The sequence below is a fragment of the Protomyctophum parallelum genome (genome assembly GCF_964188405.1).
Source record: "Protomyctophum parallelum genome assembly, chromosome: 15".
Lineage (NCBI taxonomy): Eukaryota > Metazoa > Chordata > Actinopteri > Myctophiformes > Myctophidae > Protomyctophum > Protomyctophum parallelum.
The window spans coordinates 43,943,558-43,964,449 of NC_139710.1; the positions used below are offsets into that span (position 1 = coordinate 43,943,558).

General features: G+C 42.1%; 1 protein-coding gene across 1 annotated transcript in view; it reads left to right on the forward strand.

The window, feature by feature from the left end:
- The window catches only part of LOC310872060 (transmembrane protein 132C), a 198,609-nt gene that overhangs the window by 167,628 nt on the left and 10,089 nt on the right, over window positions 1–20,892 (forward strand). Inside the window, exon 6 of the mRNA XM_083783755.1 lies at window positions 14,740–14,954. Coding sequence (XP_083639881.1) covers window positions 14,740–14,954 — 215 coding nt within the window. The remainder of the gene's footprint in view (window positions 1–14,739; window positions 14,955–20,892) is intronic.

The following is a 20,892-nucleotide window of genomic DNA, read 5'->3' on the forward strand; positions in this document are numbered from 1 at the left end:
TAGGGGTTGGCATACATTTTATATTGATGCAACATTTCTCTTTCTCTTATCAGTTAATTTCAAATGGTAGACCTATAGTGTTCAGACACAGTATACCAATGAGAATAGGGCACTTCATTCATGCCGTTTCTCATTTACTTTTGTTGCGTCTGCCTGCACACTCATGTAATTTGTGTAAGGCCTATTAGATTCCAAAAGTGCAACATTTTGAAGATACGTTTCCAAAATATCTGTCCTTTCTGAAGGAATAAATTACTTATATGGCCTTTATAACGAAGAGGATCTTGTCAGAGGTGGCAAGTAAACAACTTGGTTCCTTTAGTTTATGGCAGGCACACACTGCACGACTTTCAAAGTGGTCATATCGCTGTGCAGTTCACAGTTCACACTTTCTGTGTTGTTCTTTATTGTCATCAAAGTATTTTTTATAAATTTTCAAACTGAAATCAAATCGGATGTCTTGGGTCATTGTGGTTTCAGTACATGACTGATTGAATTTGGCAACACACACAAGATCTGTCACCAGGACACATCTCTGACAAGTCTGTCTGGTCACGAAAACACAGGAAAATATGCGATACCATGCGTTCTCCTTGGAGAACATGTGTGAGCCGTTCTAGTGGGAGCAGTTGTAGAACATTATGGAGCCAACTCGATACAGATGGAACAACATCCCCAATCCAACATTGTAGTATATTGACAACCTAGCACAGTACAGGATACTCAGGATTCTCTTAAATCTATTAAATTCAGGTGTCGTTGGGTGTAAGCCCAAGATACATTGTAGGGGATCTAGTTTGATCCTTAGCCCTGTTATAATAGAGATTTCGTTCTTCACTTCCCCCAACATTTTTGGATTTCTGGACAGAGCCACATTAGGTGCATATGTGCCCACGTTTTCCTTACATTGCTGGCCCTGATTAGGAGGTACATCAGGGTCAAAGTTGAGATCGTCAGCCAATTCCTCGTTGGTTCTGAACCTGCTCTGATGAAAGCAGCATCTCTTTTATCGTTTTGATCAGACCACCTTTCTTTTTGCTCGTTTTCTGAGCCCATGCTCAGATTGTGCTTCTGAGCTCTCTCCTCAACTTATCGAGACTGACTGATCTTTGGGGTAGAATTCTTCTCTGGGGGCCACTCGTGCTTCTCCTTTGGATTCTTGAAGTGGGCAGGTTGTCTACATCCATTTTACACGTGGTCCTTCCACAGATCTACCTGGAGATGAGTCTGGAGAATTTGATATTTTCATGTGCTTGGTCTTTCCATCAGCAAGATCCTTTGATGTAGATGTTCTTCCCCCAACGTCCTCTGCTTCCACCACATTCCTCTTCCTTTTCCCTTCCACAGATCTGTGGAAGGAAGATGAGGCGTTTTTATTAGAAATTGGTGTTTTCATCCGTTTGGTCTGTCCATCAGCAAGCTCCTTTGATGTCAGAGTGGTGTGGCTCAGCCACCATTGTCCAGGTGGTCTCCTCTTCCTTTTACCTTCCACACATCTGTCTGAAGATGAAGCAATTTCATCAGAACTGGATATTTTCGTCTGCTTGGTCTTTCTTTTTTGGTTTTCTTCCCCCATCTGATCTGCCTCCCCCATCTGATCTGCCTCCCCCATCTGATCTGCCGCGGTCTTCAGCTATGGGACAAAGGGGGTTTATGTGAGGTCGTGGAGGTCAGTACATACAAATCCTGAAAGGCTGCTCCAATAAGTCTGCAACAACAATGCTGGAAGAATATAGCCTAATCTAATCCTGTAGCTATTGCTTTTATACCTTTCAGCTGTGTTTACTCCGGTTGTCATAAAGAGGTCAAAATGAGTTATCCATGCCCAAATGAGTTGTTCTGGGTCGGCCATGTCCAAATATGGAGTCCATGTCTGTCAACAATTGTATAACCATAAACACCTGGTCTCAAATCTGACATATTGAGTAACTAGAGATGTCCCGATAGTGTCGGTGTCGGAAAGTATCGGTATCGGCCCTTTTTGGTCATATCGGTAACGGCGAATATGCCAATCTAACCACTGATCTGACACAGGGTTAAGGGGTTGACACTATGGCAGGTAAATTATTTATTACTTGCGCAAGCAGAGCGCGCAAGTAATGTTTTCGCCCGGTCTCTTCCGCCGTGACAGCTGTCCCGCCATTCGATGTTTATGCAGAAAAACATCAAATCTGTGCCTGGACCAAATGACCACAAATGACCATATTTCTTACGTCATCATTTAGAGCCACAGTATACCGCTAATCAACTTACAACTACACACTCTATATAGTATTATGTATACGTATATAGTATATGCCTATATACTATATATATACTATATATATTTCTTATGTCATCATTTACAGCTAGTCATACGTATACTATATACATAATCAGTAAAAAATAAAATAGCAAATTGTGCCTGATCTGCTGGGACCAGAGTACGTGGTGTGTATATGTATGACTAGCTCTTAATGATGACGTAAGAAATATGGTCATTTGTGGTCGTTTGGTCCCAGCAAACTAGGCACAGATTTGCTGTTTTCTTGCATAAACATCAAATGGCGGGACAGCTGTCACGGTTTTTGGCGCAAAGTAACCACAGTATACCGCTAATCAACTTACAACTACACACTCTATATAGTATATATGTATACGTATATAGTATATGCCTATATACTATATATATACTATAATTATATGCCTATATACTATATGCCTGCTTTGCTGGGACCAAACGACCACAAATGACCATATCTCTTACGTCATCATTTAGAGCTAGTCATACGTATACTATATACATAATCAGTAAAAATAAAATAGCAAGTTGTGCCTGATCTGCTGGGACCAGAGTACGTGGTGTGTATATGTATGACTAGCTCTTCACCCAAACTTATATAGATAGAAACTTGAATCATACTTAATAATACTAGGTGTTTATATGCATAAAGTAGGTAGGTAGCAAATAGTTACATCTAAAAATTATACATTTCAAACGTTCCTTCACAGAGATACTGAGATTTGACAGTTTACAGCGGTCGAAAGGATTTGCGCGCTCTGCTTGCGCACTAGTTGGCCATTTATGGCCTACAAGCAAGTATGCACTCGACAGAGTGCAGTTCTAGTTATTTATAGGTCTGCTGCTCTTTCACTTTTAAAGCGGCTAGACACTGTCTACCACTCTGCCTTGCGGTGGACTACTGGAGATAGTTATGGTACCCACCACTGTACACTTTGAGAACTCAGGTGGGATGCTCCCTGACTATATCTATTCCACGTTGGAATTGAACAATAGCACGTATCAGACCCGCTCAGACAGAGTTGGGCAAGACATCTTTTTCTGTCAATGGCCCAACCTCGTGGAATGAACTTCAAAACTCCTTAAAACTGAGCTCCCTGCCATCCTTCGGTCAGTTCAAAGGAATGCTCCAGAACATTTTTCACCGCAATTGCTCCTGCTTAAATTGATTTATTTTACTGGTTGTTCTGCTGGTTGTTCTGTTGTTCCTTTGTAATTTATCCTGATTTATAATGTTGTGTTGATGTATTGTTTTGACTGTATTTGTGAATTGTAACCTTGGCTACATTGAAAATGAGGGCTTGCCCTCAACTGTATTTCCGAGTATAAATAACGGTGATGATGATGATGAAATAAAATGTTGGGGCATGTGTAGTTTGCTTTTGAGTTGCCCAAACTGCAAGTGCACATTTTAGTGAGGAGTCTGCTATTACTTTTTTTTTTTAATTATAAATATTATATTCTCTGGTATTCAGTATCGGTATCGGCTAACACAGAAATTGTGGTATCGGGATCCGATCAGGAACGAAAAAAATGTATCGAGACATCCCTATGAGTAACCATGGCAACCTAAATTATGAATATACCTGGATGCTGTGAAATCTTTTTTTAACAGCCATCGAATACATGCTGTTCCTCCTGCGTGATTTCTCTGGGGTCATCCGCAGGGTCAGGATGATGGCTTTGATGAGGTCTACCAGGGAAGTAAGGGAGTGAGCATCAGGTGCTCCAGAATTCTGATCCTATGGTGCCGATTATAGCTCATATATTGGTCTGGTCTGGGGACCAGAGACATCAGGACACCGGCTGCCCCATACACGCCCTGGAGGTTCAGGATTCAGATGTCCGGCTGTGGGCTGCATGCTGGCCCTGGTCTGTCTGTCTGTCTATTCTATTAATTAAGTTAAATATAGTTACAAATATGTAACATCTTCTTTTCTGGAGGTTCAAACTCTGACCTTGAAATCATTTACCTTACTGAGGGAATGGTTGGACCGAAAAGAATGGATTCTGTTTTACCAGGGTGTAGTGAGAGTTTGGATTCTGTTTTACCAGGGTGTAGTGAGAGTTTGGATTCTGTTTTACCAGGGTGTAGTGAGAGTTTGGATTCTGTTTTACCAGGGTGTAGTGAGAGTTTGGAACTGAGAGCCTCCTCAACCTGCATTTTGTCCTAGATTTCTTAGATTATAAATTCTAGACACACTTCATCCAGTCATGTCTATTGTATGTCTGTCATCAAGACCAGAGTGGGTAAAGTCAAGTTGATGTAACGCACAATAATGAGGTGTCATGGAGAAAAACTAAAAGACATTCGAGATAAAAGTTACGCGGTAGGCTAGTATATGTTTCTGAAATTCCTAAAGGAATCATTTTACAATAATACCTCAATCTGATTTGAAAGTTGGATAGCTGTTCTGGCTTCACCTAAATCAGGGGTTTTCAACTGATTGTGAACCAGGGACCACCACCCTGACTTAGAATCAACCTGGGGACCACTATTGTGTTGGGTGGGGATATGGGCTAAGATTAGTGCTTTTGTAAGTTAACACTTGCTATGCATCCCATGTGTATACATCCCACTGTTTCTCAACCGTTACTACTACTGGTAAAATGTCCTAATAATAATGACTCAACCAGACAATCCGGTGCACTTCCCCCTTCTTGAGATTCTAACTCCCTTTTTCTGTTGAATTTCTTGAACTCCAACTTGTCAGTAAATGACAAGACCTATGATGGACTCATCATAGGTCACCAGGTCATTCAGTTCACGGTCTCTCAACTAGTGGAAAGAACATTTAAAACAAATCAACAAATCCAACATTACTAAATGCATGGTCAGGGACCACATGCAATACCTCCACGGACCACCAGTGGTCCACGGACCACCTGTTGAAAACCCATGACCTAAATGAACCAGAGAAAGACACTCACATTTCTAAACACAGCCTGCGATATAATATACATATTCATTTGGCCCTGGGGCCCGGGGATTAATGTCATTGAACCTTACAATCAGTGTTTATTCAACTGAATAATTACCTTAACGATAGTCTACCTCATCTGAACTATCGAAATGTAATTGAAAAACAAACGCTAGAAAACACCAATCGTTGGATACTTTCATGAACAAACTGGTATCCAGTTACACCTCTTAGAGAGATCAAGGCTTTCTGGTCAAAATAGCTTTTGGAGTGCAGTGGCAGTCACTCTCCTTAAAAAAACATTAGCTGAGCATTATCCAAGGACCGTTTTGAAATTACAGACCATTTAAAAACATGAATTAAAATAACCTTTTGCTTAGCCAAATAACCATAATTCAAAGTGCAACTACCGTCCCAAGTTTTGCAGTCACTGCTTATACATAATAGCACAAAGCAAATCCAGCAAGTTTTTACGATTGCATTTTCATTTTTCGCTAGGTCAACCATGACCTGAAGTTCAGTCAGACAACTCACGAATAGTGTGCATATTATATTTTATCTTGGCGTTCTGCTCTGCTACATTTTTCTCCCTGCTCGGCACAATCAAACACCATCATTAAACATTAAGAGCAGGGAGATAGATATACAATAAAACCCCCATGGGGTACATAAATAACAGAGCCCACTGGTGGTGCTGGGGTGGTGGTGGGAGCAAACATCACATAACAGCAACCAGGAACCATAAGCAGAAGGAAGGCAGGAAGTGCATGTAGTCTAGTGAGCTTCAGTAGCCCGCCCAATTGGTCAGCTGACTGCCACATCAGCGAATGACACTGGCGTAACATAAGGGGGTGCAGCCAGTGCAGTGCACTGGGGCCCAGCGCCCCCTAGGGGCCCATGAAGGGGGAAGAAGAAGAGAAGAAAACGAGTCAGGACGAGACGACGGTGAAAGGCAAGCCTGGTTTCAGAGGCTATCGGTCGCAGGAAGAGTAACACCAAGGATAAGTCAGCGATGTCACTGACTGACTGGTTTATAAACAGCTTCAAGTCCATAATACTTCCCTGTTGCATAACAGTGACATCACTGTCCTCTCCTTGTTATCTTTACCACCTTGTTTCACAGTCTGTCTATGCCTCTATGGTGTGTATACTGTGTTCATGGCGCGCTGCCTGTGCCTGTCGTCAGCACAACAGGCTCAGCTGTAGACTATTTTGTCACGTTCCGTCGCGCTAATGAAACACTAGATGGGAATCATGGGATTATTATGTCATGTCAGCAGTCAGCACTATCAGAAGATAACCCAGGTAAAGATATCTGTCACTCTGCAAGTTTAACTAAAGTTTGTCCAAAGTAATTTCTGATAGCCAGGCTGCAGCCCTGCAGTCCTACAGATTGATTGAAAGTGAAACATGCAAATACATACATACAGATTGAATTAATATTTATATATCAGATCGCATCACAACCCCCCCCCCCCCCCCCCCCCCCCATGCCACAGATTTTGGGAGGCCCACACAAGATATCTGCACTGGGGCCCACTGTGGCCCAGTTACGCCACTGGCGAATGACAAGTATGAATGCACCCTTGAGCACGGCATGAACCCCCTCAAGTATATCTGACTGAACTAACTCCGCAAGCTACATATCAGTTATGCAAGAAGACCATGTTCTGACTTGCGCTCGCCTCTCACAGGCACGGAAAGGGGTTATGGGAATGTAACAGCACCCCCCAGGTGGAAGTGAGTACTGTGGTTAATGCAGAGCAGCATGGGCTGCATAATTGCTTCTGTCAAAGCCAACTGTATGTGGGAGACGGAGACAGGCCCACCACCTTAATGCTCCCTGCTCCCATCGCTCATATGTGCCACGGCTTGGATCTGTCCAGCGAGTTGTTAATTTCCTGGGCTAGATCCAGCGGCAGCCATAATGCCCCCTGTAAGTATTTTCCTGTTCGGCGCATAATGTGTCTGATTAATGGTGCCGGTGGATTCTCCTGGACATTTATGGTACCTTGAGGAATGAGTGGCACGAAATATATTTCTCACTGACAGGGGGTCTCCCTCTCTGCCTTTAGTCCTCAGCAGCACATCATTGTCATGCTGAGATTGGGGGTGGGGGGGGCTAGTACGGTATAGGTGATGAAGGCTGCCTTTGGGTGTGTGCGTGTGTGTGTGTGCGTGCGTGCGTACGTGCGTGCGCAGTATATTAAAATATTGATTGTTGGTTACACCAGCCAATAATGCGCCACTGGAGGCCAGTGTTAGGCCATCAGAGTAATGCGTGGGGACGGACAGACGTGTTCTCTGTAATTGGTCCTGCTCAGCTTGCAGGCGAGAGGATCAAAGCAACACCAGCAGGCAGTTCATTTGCCTGTCATGATGAGACGTAGAGTTGTTTGTTAATCAATCACCGCACACAGCAGAATCCTTAGTGTTAAAGCCTCGGTCCACATCTCCCATGGAGTGGTTTAAAACGGTGCTTCTCAAACTTTTTTTTTATATTTCAAGGACCCTCATTACTCTGAGAGTATCCAAATGGAACCAAATAGACCTTTAAGTGATTGATTGAATTATTTCTTAACAGTTTGCGAAAAAGATGCGGTGGTGTTATTGGGCGGCTGTGGCTCAGGAGGTAGAGCAGGTCGTCCAATGATCCCTGGGTTGGCGGTTCGAATCCCGGCTCTTCCTGTCCACATGTCGAAGTGTCCTTGGGCAAGACAATGAACCCTACATTTCCTCCAATGAGTTGGTCGGTGTGAGCTTGCCACCATTGGTGTGTGAATGTGGGAAGTGAGGACGCTGGGGTCGACTGTTCACCGCTTCACCTCCCAATGTATGTAATGAACCATTGTAAAGCGCTTTGAGCACTTGAAAAAGCACTATAAAAATGCAATTCATTATTATTATTCATTATTGCACAAAAATGCTAAAAGGATAACACCTTATTCCATTGTGGTCCTGTCTTGTGTAAAGGTCCATTTATACTCTCAGAGTTACAGACCCGTCAAGGTCCATTTAGAAACCCCTCAAGGAACCCTGAGTGGACCCTGGACCCCACTTTGAAAACCACAGGTTTAAGTCATCTCTGTTCAATGTATAATTTCCTCCTCAGTACAGTACCACTTTTCTTTTCTTTATCTTCGCAATCATTATTATTCCATATCCTACTTTATGAATTATGCATTTGATCTCCCAGAATATCGGGTAATTCAACAATTATCCAGAGCCTCCAAGCACACCGTGACAAAAACAAGTCAGTCACTTCTTCATTGACCACGGTGGAGTCGGGTGTACGGGGGAGTGTAACCCTTTGTAACCCTCAATGTCCATGCATAATTATCTTCATTGACTAATGCTGCATTTAGTGAGGCTCTGATTGGCATTTGGTGACTGATGTCAAACCTCGTCTGAGTTACGTGTGCCTTTAAAAAAACTTTGCCGTAGAAACTGGGAGAATCACAATTTAAAATTACAATTTAGGCATTTAGCAGACGCTCTTAATCCAGAGCAATTTACATTAAGCAAGAACAAAAAAGCATGGGAATACATCACATAAAACATTTATCATGAAACATGCGTAAGCTAAGAAAGTAACAGTGGAATATCTATATAATGAAACTATACATGTAAACTATACATCTATACTACTATGCTATACATATGTACTATGACGTGCTATGACTACATACAATGCAATTATAGTGCTGTCTACATAACATGCTATAAGTCTGTATCAAATGCTATCTAAGTCTACAGAAATGCTATCTAAGGGGGTGGGGTAAGTGCTATGGGCCATGATGGAGTCTGAAAAGGTGGGTTTTCAGACTACGGCGGAAGATTGGGAGTGATGCTGCAGTTCTGACTGCAATGGGAAGTGCATTCCACAGTTTTGGAGCCAGAAGGGAGAAGAGTTTGGGACGTGTGGAGCGTTGTCCCGGCGTTTTTAGTGAGGGTACTTCCAGCTTCCCTGCGTTGGCTGATCTGAGTGCGCGGGAGGGTTTGTAGGGTTCGATCATACTTGCAAGATATGGGGGAGCCATACCTTTGGTTGCTTTGAATGCCAGACACACACCTGTTTTGCTTTGTGTTGTGTGTCCTTTTGTTGTGAGCACAAACAAGCGCTCCTCAGTGTCTGCCATTATATTGATCAGCGATATCACTGTTTGATACGGTCAATGATCCTGGCATGTAGGAGAGTCTAGCTTTCAACTTATCACCCAAGCAGACAGTTTGGGGAGCCCAACCCCGTCCCTCCTGCCCTACTGCTCAGACGTATGGACTGTCAATGAGCTTCAGTCTCAGCAGACTGAGTCTGGCGAGAGAGCAGCAGCAGTAGGAGAACAATGGGGGTTGATAAGGAGAAGGGACTCTGACATCTTTATCAGTCCAAACACACTCTCACACTGGGAGCCCTGATGGAGCACAATCTGCTCCATGCCTGACTGCAGCCAGGGGAGCGTGTGCAGACCTCATAGACGTGTTCAAAAGGCTGCATTAACCCAGTCTGTCACATCATGTTTCAACCTTCAAATGTCATTTACTAATGATTGCTCCGTGTTCTTACCGCCGCAGACGCACTCGTGCATTAACAAGTTAGCACTACTACTAGGCTGTATGACATTTCTGAACTATTGCTGATGTTCTGCCACACACAACGGTAGGAAACACCCAGGGATCATATCCAACATCTAACCACTAAAACTTCCTAGGGTTTGGTACTTAGAATATTAGTTCTTTGTTGGTAGCATGTAACCTTGAAAACATCCTCTGGCGTTTATCTCCGCTGGTGGTCCTTGTCACAGGCACAGGCCAGGGCGCACACATTATGACCACAAGGCAATGAAGATTATAGTTCAGAGGAAGTTGAAGAACCTACAGTTTTGCTCCAAAACTTCAACAAACTTCAACAAAAAATTTATATCCAATCCACCACAATATCAGCCTTCACAGTCATACAATTTACTATTGAAGCATTTGCAGTAACAGTGGTGTACAAAGTGCAAAATGTGAATAAGCGGCATGTCAACCACCCTAGTCAACGGTTTAACTACCGGTACTTAAGACCTAGTTTGGAATTGTTATCAACGAATAGCTAAAGTACGTGATTTACAAGCTCATAACTCAAGACATCACAATGTGTTGTGAGGTTGTAGATCTGCTATCTGTAAATATAATGACTGAGTGGTTAAGTGGTTAAGAGGTCAAGTACTGTAAGTCCTAAGAAAACAAATGGTATAGAAGAAGCCTGACTAACATTAATATGATATGATTTTGACTATATGGAATTAAGGCTCAGCTACGAAGGAAGGCTTTGTTCTAATTTTATTTTAATCCGAAAAAAGGGGCAAGTCCCGCCGCACACTGTCCAAAAAATATATTGGTATAAAAGATACGTTTTGGTCACTCTGACCTTAATCAGGCATAAAGAGCTGGCACATTTATTTTAATCATCCATACAAACAAAACACAAAAGAAAAGAAAACCATGACAATGCGTCATAATTCCTGCCAAAAGGAACCCTTCTACAGTCTGAATTCTATATAATTTCAATGTGTTAAGAAACAAACAGGCAATGATTTAATTGATTTGAACTATAAAGTACAAAATGAGTCATCTGGGAAACAAATCCTTCAGGTGGAGCCATAACATGTTGTGTTGTGCTCCATCTGAGCAGTGACTGCCCAGCGCTTCAGTCCAGCAGTGGAGCGACTCGAACAAGGAGCATGAAGCCTAATCTATGCTCCGTCGTCACGTGTCGAACACAGCAGACCCGCAATCCCACAACGTGCTTCGCATGCGATACATTGTGAGCTTGTAGGTTGCTATTTGTGCAACGTACTGTACCATCGTGCTACAAAGTGAAGTATGAATCGTGCATAATGCTCCATATACTGGCTTCTGCCTCATGCTCACAGACAATGAACTGTATCAGCTCTATATTGAATGGCTGTTTATGGTTTTATCTGGCTGTGAAAAATAACTGGGCAATTGAAAATAAATGAATACGGAAATAAATAAATTAATGAATTGTACATTTAAGAAAGATATTTCCCCAGACCATCAAATGTTGTCCCTTTGAAGATAATACTGCATGATGGAATCAATGGGATTGACTAAATTCCTGGGAACACTCCTGATGATATCTGTTTTTAAGATTAATTGCCTGGACTCTAAAAGAGTGTGTGTGTGTGTGTGTGTGTGTGTGTGTGTGTGTGTGTGTGTGTGTGTGTGTGTGTGTGTGTTTGTGTGTGTATGCGCGCGTGTGACGCACGGGTGTGCGTGGTGCTAACATGACCACATCATTATCTCTTTTAGAGCGTGTTTGAGTGTGTGTGGCAGTAATCCCAGTGCCTTTCAATAACACACTATTATCCAAGTGATTTCCAGTGTTAAGCAATTTATGAAACAGATGGTTTTGAGTTAGCGTGTTATTAGTGGAGAAGTGCATGTACTCTGTCTACGTTCCATCTGCTCTTGGTGAGTTTAGCCGCGGGCAAAAGCAGGACGACTATTATAAAGGAGCTGACCACGTCCACAACCCCGTTATTCCCTCAGATTCAAAGATGCCCTTGCCGTCCCCCATCGCCCGGGAACAGCCGGCGGACCTTTCATCTTGTTCAAAGTATAGCGAGAGATGAAATGTAGTTGTACAGTCAGTGCTGTACCAATGTACTGTACTGTATAAAGCCCTGGCCTACATTGTGTACAGCACACTTACATTGTATTTTAGGAAACACTTGTCCACCACCCCACCACAGAGGCCTGATTTCAGCAATGCCCCAACAAAAACAAAACAGCACCTGTCCTGGGCAATTTGTAATGGTTAAAATAAGCAACTAAGCAACAACTTAAGTACTGTTAGTACATGTGCAGAACATGCTTTGTTGAAGGATTAATAGTGAAAATACTATACTGTAGATTAGGGATGTGTAAATGTGTCCAAAATGAAAATCGATTTGTATAATTCAATATTAACGATTAATCGATTAATCGTTTTGGGGGGGGGGGATTTTTTTTTTTTTTTTTTTTTTTTTTTTTTTTTTTTTTACTTTTTTCTTTTTTCTTTTTTAAATGAACCCTACAAATAAAAAAAATCTTCCCCCCAAGAGGTACCTAAGTCAAAAAAGTTTGGGAGCCCCTGATGTAGTTGATTAACAATAATTGTAACTCTTGAGAGTTAATAAGGGTCCATTTGGTTACTAACTCCATCTTTTAAATGGGACCACTGGTGGTCCCTGGACCACTGTTGATCCAATTGATCACCATAGCAACCCCAGCCTAGGCCTGATTAGGTAAATTCCCAACACCTGCTAAATCCTCCAAACCTGTATATTGATTGGAATCAATCTCCACTCACACTCCTCTCATGCAGCTACACAGACACATCCCAGGCACACTTTGGTAGGCCTATAGCCCTGTCCTGTTTGGATGACAATATTGCCTTTCCAACAGATTTTCATTAAAAAAAATAAAAAAATAAAAAAAACGATTATCGATTATTCATTTTCATAATCGATTTCGGGTCCTATCAACGATAATCGATTAATCGATTAATCGGACCCATCCCTACTGTAGATATATTACTTCAATAGGATCACTAGTAGTAAGGCAGTTTAGAGACTTCGACTGCACCCGAGTGGTTTCGTAACATGGTTTTGTGGGACCCTTATGGTGTCTAGTTATGATTTCTTCTTGTTGCCCGGGGGGTTTATTTTTAATTTAACCCTTTAACTAGCCCCAAAATGAACCATACAATAACTCTTGAAGCAAACAGCATACAGAGACAAATGAACAAATTTTTCTATATAATTTGGACCCAATGAATTAATATTATTATTACATTTTATTACGTGGGTTAGCTCCTGTCAGATGACTGCATAAAGTCCATCTTTCATGTGATAATCATCAGTCATGTTAAGATCAATCCCTTTCTTATGTCATGTCAAATCCAAATAAAAAGAATTTGACCACAAAATCGAGTTAAAGCAATCCTAGTTTTGAAAATGAAACTGACCGGTTTCTTCTCGGTATGTGAAGTGAGTGTTAGTGAGTGAGGTGTTGCTATGGAGACATTATTTTTAGCTACATCTAAAAGTTTAGTTGTGCATAGGAGATGTAGCATGTTCCAGTAGTGAATGTAGTATGTATGTACATAATGTTTTGTGTTTTTGTTTGTTATAGATCTCTGATTACTGTAGGAGAAGTATTGTTTTGCTCTGAATTCTGATCGTGCAAGTTTAACTGTGAGATTTCAACTTCTTGGCATTGCCACTCTGAAAGTGTTCAATACCTATAGACAAATCCACAGAGAGGTGCCCTGCGCGCAGCCATGTTATTTCCTGTAGGCGTCTGCGGTGAAAAACACTGCAGCTACAGCGAATGGGAAAGTGACAGCTGTTCGTCTCCTCAAGTTACTCTTTTACCTGCTTCTTACTATTAAACACTAACTTTACAAAGATGCCCAGAACATCGGGACAAACCGGTTTAGTTTATGGCTACGGTTTGACCAAGCAGTAGTGGAAAAATTCAACTTTGGAGAGAAACGGAACCCTCTACAAGAGCCCGCCCGAATTTCGTTGCGCATTAAGTAGTGTAAATACGGTCAAAAGGCTGCTCAGTGGCCCCGCGGTGGCTCAGATGAAGCAGTGATCTTCGTTGAGGGCCGCTGAGCAGCTTTTTCCATAATTACACTACGTAACTTAATGCGCAATGTAATTAGGACGGGCGCTCGTAATTGACCAAGTCTGTGGTCAATTACTGAATCAGTCTGGCTTGTTCCTTCTTATGATTAAAATGTAAAAATATATGTAATTATGTCTGTGGTCTCCCACATTTTTCAAATTAATCAGTCAAAATGTGAAAATCCTCTAGTCACTGCTGGGTGCACACTAGAGTCTAGTGTGCACCCAGCACACATTTATACCCAATGAAAACAGATAGATTGTGCTTGCTTCAGTAACCAAACCAATACTTCTGGAGTTTTGATATCGCAACAAAACTATTAAAATTTATATTTCACAATCTTTTTTTTGAGCGGTGCCTCTGCTCCATTACGCAGCTACTGTATGTGTGTACACTAGTATGTATGTGTACGTGTCCGAGCATGGAAAGCTGCAAAACGGTACCTGTCATTTCTCGACTGTTTCGGACATGGGAAGGCCCCTGGCCCTGCCGGAACTGGGCCCCCTGGGCGCGTTCCTGGGGGTCTGGATGTTCCGGGGACGCCCACACGGTAACTGTCATTTCTCGAAGATTTCTCCCAAAAAGAATCAAAGTACAGTACAGAGCACTGTACACTACAATACAGTACAGATCACAGTACAGTAACTATAACAATAAATGTATAGTTGCACCGCTCAGTTCACACAGGTGTGTTTTAGAGATTAGTTTAATTTATTTATTTTGGGGGCGGTGCTTTTATTCCACTATTTTCGTTTTAATTATTTGTCTTCATAAAAATGCCATCCATATATGCCATCTATATAACTTCACCGTCACCTCCGCTCTCTCGCATCCCCTCCCACTCGTCCCGTCCAGGTGTCAGACAGGTGCGACTACGTGTTTGTGAACGGCAAGGAGATGAAGGGGAGGATGAGGATGACGGTGAACTTCACGTACAGCTATGTGAGCGCGCAGCTGGAGCTGGACGTGTGGCTGCCGCGCCTCCCACTGCAGATCGACGTGTCAGACACCGAGCTGAGCCAGATCAAAGGCTGGAGGGTACCCATCATGACCGGCGGCAGTAGCCACAGGTAGTGTGTGTGTGTGTGTGTGTGTGCGCGCGCGCGTGCGTCACATGGTCAAAAAAGGTTGCTTTTCAGGATATAGAGAAACAAAAGAACTGTGTTCCAATGGATCTATATTATTTAGTAACATGCTCGTGTTAAAACTTTTCATTGGTTAAATATTTATAAACCCTAGACATGCCTAAATTGACATATCCACTTTTGTGTGCATGCGTGCGTGCCTGTCAAAGAGCTGAGTGGAAGATCTCCTCTTTAACCACTTAAACGAACCTAGACAGTATTATAGTTTTAGTTGACGGGAGTAAACAAACCTATACTACGCTTGCTCTCCTTTTTACCCTCTATACCAATATCTTCACCAAAAATAGCCTTTTTTGTAGTATTCTCCACAGAATAAGGTTAAAAAATACGGAACGTGTTATGAACCGAATCTCCCTTTCAACGGCCGTGCACACACTTATCCGACACACTGAAAACAACATTTCCGACATGCGAAAATCACACACTTAGGGTTAGGGTGTGGGATATAGGGTGTCGGACTAATGCCGTTCGGACTGTTAGTATGCCGGAACTTACAGTATGCCTGTACCCTCATTAAACATGGAAACATCATTTATCTGGCGGCTAATTACTGGAACAGATTTTTCTTGCTGGGTATTTGCAAACCAAAAACCACCGCAAGTTACACCAGAAATAAGCAGAACATGTATGTTAAACATGTTCAGTGTTTGTTCTAGAAGGTGAACCATGGGAAATTAAAATTGCCCACAGGGCCACCTTTAATCATTCTAAACAAGATCTAGCCAGATGAAGGGCTTATTATCCCTGTGGTATTTTTGCGTAATTCACAGTTTATTACATAATACAATTGATTCCGTTTTTCCCATGTGACATCTCATTTTGAATTTGATAAAAAAAAATATTACCACCAGATACCAGTTGTATTTGTATTTATTTATTCAGCACAGTTTAAAAAAACAACACAGTGAACATAAATATAAGAAGGGTAAAGTGCTAGGCTGAGGCAAAAAGCCCAAGGGGCTTATACGAGGCCTCTACCTACTGTATGTAAATCATAATGAAACATTGTACAAGAGATATAGAATATCCAGAATACATGATTGCAGTATACTGTATAAAACAAGAACAAAACAAAAAAACAAAAAAACAAGAACATGGTTAGAATTCAAAAAGTTTATCTTTTAAATTAACTAGATTTTAAGGTAATGAGGACACTCCTCATTTCACTCTACTGACTTCTTCTTACTAGTCTATGTAGTACGCTGAAAACAAAAAAGTCCAACCTATGCAGGATACAGTAGCCTGACAGTGTGACATGGTTCTAAGGTGGCCTGTCGTGCTTCCTCCTAGCCTATAGAACATTATTAGCCCTGTCTTGAGGTCAGACCTTTCCTCCCGGGACCTCATCACTAGCACATCTCTCTGATGCCACCACACAGTGCTACCTCGCAAGTGTTGACATCCTTCAATGGACAGGAGAAGCCATCAGGCTGCCTGCAGCAATTAGTCCCGGAAAATGTTGAGACAGGGACATGGAAGTTGGTCATCCTTTGCACCCAAGCGCAGCTCCTCCAATTATCCATCCCTTCCCATTCTGCTTTGACTGACAGTGGTGCACGGTTTGACCAATGCAACAGCTTGGTGAGGATGTTGCTCTCCCAGCTGTGTGTGTGCTGGTATGCTTTTATCAGCCGGGGCAGGCTGATGTGTGTTGTCACTGGTGATGCCAGCATGTCCGGTCTTGGCACTGCAGCTCTGCAGTGCTGCTGAGCGCTTTGCTCCGCCCGCCCCCTCCCATCTTCTGCCCGTCTTTGTTTATCAGGGAATAACAGGCGTGACCTTGCAAAGTAGCAACTCGCCTGGTGGCAGGAATGGGCATCGGTCCACTGTCCTAAAACCCAACGGAAAAACTAATCCAGTCAGTTTACAATAGCCAGTGATGGGACCTTACAATGTCAGCCAGGACTGGCAACTGATGGCCAGAGCGGGCATGAGAGAGAGAGGCATCAGGCATGGGCTTCCCCTTACACATTGTTTGATTGCCACTGTCTATACCAGTGGTTTTAAAACTTTTTGTGCCAAGTAAAAATGCAAGTAAAAATCTCAAGGCACTCCTGTGTTCGTTGCACAAATAGCCAATCTACAAGCCCACAAGCTTGTACTGCTATTTTCTTCTCATTTTGAATTAGGAATGCGACGAATATTCTGCTACCATAACTATTCGACCGAATAGTGTTAAAACCGAATAGTCAAAGAACTGGGGTTATCTTTCGTAACCTACTGTTTTGTTGTGATGACGTGATCAAAATGTAATCATGTCTTTTGCCATTAACATGTAGCTCTACAACAAAGGTACGGCCATCACAGGCGATCATGATTATAACAGTTGTCACAATATAGAAACAATACAACTGGCACATCCGCTGGGGGGCAGTGGAATAGGGCAATAAAAAAAATATATAAGTCAGTCTGCACACTGATTTATCAAAAAGCTCCCAGTCAAGGCTTTATTTGTTGTCACAATGTCCCAAGGCATACCTGAACTTGTAGAAACTGTCTCACAGCACTCCATTGTTGCCTCGGAACACCGTTTGGGAACCACTGGTCTATACTATATGCTTCACATCACCCTCCTTAAGCCCTGTCACAACACGGACAAGATAAGCCTCCCTAGACAGGGGACCAAAGTATATAAGCAGTAGAACTCTCTTGATGCTTCTTCCAAAATACATTTTTATTTTACGCATGTCAGCTTTTCCACTTTATAGCATTTGCAAATGTGTATTTTGCGCCGTCTGTTTTCATGTTTTAATTGCTTGTGTTGTCACTGGCACTGACCTTGTTAAGCTGCGCGTGCTTTAAGTGTCCTCGTTCTACTGTCAAATACGCGCAGACGTTCTTTGAACGCCATTCAGGATTTGAACAATAAACAGCAATCACTGTTGTTTGCATGTAGATACCGTACAAAGCTCCCTTTCACTTCAAATGACCTTTATGTCTGCAAAAAAGTGAGCGAGGAAAACAACAACCATGGAGCAAAATGCCCAAACAAATAGAACAGGATCCACGGGGCACGTCGGGGCAGGATTTGGAATCAGCATGTGACGAAAATATTAACATGCAGCATCAACTGTTATGCCAAATCTGGACGTGAGAGTGAAATTAATTTGATTTATTTGTCTATTAGATTAACCTTAGTTTCAATTTTGGGATCACTGCACGCTCACTGGCAAATTAGATTCACACCGATGCTAAACCAGGGGGGCAGTCAGACAGATATTTTGTGAAGCCAACAAGGAAATCGGGATTTCCTGAAAGTTCATATAATGGCCTGTTGTGGCGCTGTCATTGGGCCCAAAAAAACCCATAGCCCCATAGAAGTCCATGTATTTGGGCCCAACTTCACCTAGACTGTATTACCTTAAAGGGATTGTGACATTTAAAACACATTTTTGTAGATTTTTTGGCTTTTTTGGCTTTTCTTGACATCAATGTCACCAAAAAAAACCGAAGTTTGAACATTCAGTGTATTCTCTGCTTTCTGGACTTCTGTGAATAATTATGCAAAAATGTCTCATCTGGTTGGACGGCAGAGATATACGTAGATCTCCGCTAAAGCTCCGCCCCCTCCCCTCTGCTCCCTGCCTAGTGCCTACCCTCTCTTCTCCGCTTCCTCATTGTGATCGCGACTTTGTTTCTTTGTAATACTTACTAATAATGGCTTCTAGAGAAAAATCAATCTGCTCTGTTGTTGGCTGTGTCAATCAACACAAGTCCTTACACTGGATACCAACTGGCCTAGATGACTCTTTTATTTTTGACGATGACTTCCTACCAAGTTGTCAAAGTAGCGCATCTTGGGTTGACAGGAAAGGGGGAATTACCGACATCTACAGGCTAAAATAATGTGTTTTTCCATGGCTTTTCAGGATGAAGATTAGACATACACAAAAACGAGAAAAAAAGAAATACTGGAGTGGAGTTGAGTGTTCAAACTTTTTAGACACGTTTGAAGGACCATGGCCAAGACTTTTAATGTTGTTAAAATTATGTTATAAATCATGTCATAATACCTTTAATAAACATGGTCATGAATACTTTCTGCTTCCAGTCACTAGTTTAAAGTCTCATTTCTAATGTCATAATGATCTTTTTGGAAAATGATGGTCCCATTTATTAAAAAGATGACCATAAAGTCGCGTATGTTCTGTATGTACCGTTACAGTCTATGATCGGGATTCCCCACCCACTCGAGTCAAAATAAAAACCAACTAAGAAGAAGGGGGGGGAAGTCCCGCCTCATTGTCTGGGCCAGCCAATGGCCAGCTGGGCCCAAACGGATCTAGAAAGATGGCGATTTACAATTCAAGGACTGACAGGCTTCATTTTACGTTCATGTTAGACCCGGGGAACGCTTTGTCCATATCTTTTACAGTCTATGTGCTAAACCTACCAGCTGTATCACTGCACGCTCACTGGCATATTAGATTCACACCGATGCTAAACCTACCAGCTGTGTCACTGCACGCTCACTGGCATAATTTCACACCGATGCTAATACTTGCTAATACTTGCCAATACTTTTACTTGAAGCCTGTTCATAGCACATCCATTCCACCCGAGCAAGACTTTGGTTTCATTATGTTCATGAATGTTAAATCACAGGACAAAGGTCAATTCATTGAACAAAAGACAAATTCCCAATTTCTCTATTTATGGTTAAAACAATACAATGCAGAGATACATTTTACTCTAAAGTTCCATATTTTTATTATGTTCAAACTACATTCTGTATAAAGAACATATCTATTGGGAAAATAGCTGGGAATAAAATAAATGCTTCCAATATATTACTTTCTGTGACAAGTTGTACTGTACATTTGCGTGCGTGCGTGTGTACAACTGTACATGTATGTGTGTGTGTGTGTGTGTGTGCGTGCATGCGTGCATCCGTGTGTGCGTGCGTGTTTGAGAGAGAGAGAAACTCATGCATTATGAATGAATACACAAAACTAAAATGTTAGTGTAGGAGTAAGCACACGATGATTGACAGGATGAAGTGGAGAGGAGCTCTGCAGCTAGCCAGGCTGCAGTACATGCCCCATGTGGGCCTCTCATTAGGCCCTGATGGCATGCTGGCAGTGTGGCCCCATTCATACTAATCTCTCAGTCCTGCCCTGTCTCTGCTCTGCTCTTGAATCCAACATTCTGTCCCTGCAGTCTACTGGTCACAGCCACTGAGAGGGAACGTTAGAAAATGGAATGACCTTTGTCTTAGGTCAGTGATTCTCAACCTGTGGGCTGTGAGGATACGGCAAGTGGGCAAATAACTGGCAAAACAGATGTTTGTAATAATAACATGAATATCTTTAAATATTAATGTGGAATATTAATTTGAAACCTTGTGATACTGATGAATAGGAATACTATGTTAGTTCCATTGATCCAAGCTGGAACACAATCGGTTGATTGATCAATTTCAATTCAATTCAATTCAAAGGGCTTTATTGGCATGAGAAAACATACGTTTACATTGCCAAAGCAGAAAGAACAATACAACACTACAGCAATACAATCAAAACAAAAATGTACATGTGAAAGTCAGAATCTTCAATAGATCATTTCAGATTCAATGTTTTATAGTTGAGACAGATAGGATTTGAGAGTTGAGAGCAGTCAGTGGAGTGGAGGCAGAAGAGGAGTTATTGGGTTTCCTCACTACTACAGCATCACAGGAAGACACTCTGACCTTTTACTGTTGTTTTGGTCGTGACAACACAGAATGTAACAAAATCAAACGAGTTTCTTTTCTTCCATCAGGGGAACCCTGTGGTACTCTTGAGTGCTTGTCCAACAGCAGCATGGGAAATACCCCGCCTTGTCTTCAACTCTGTCTTATCTTGTCAGGAAAGGTTCTGCACCC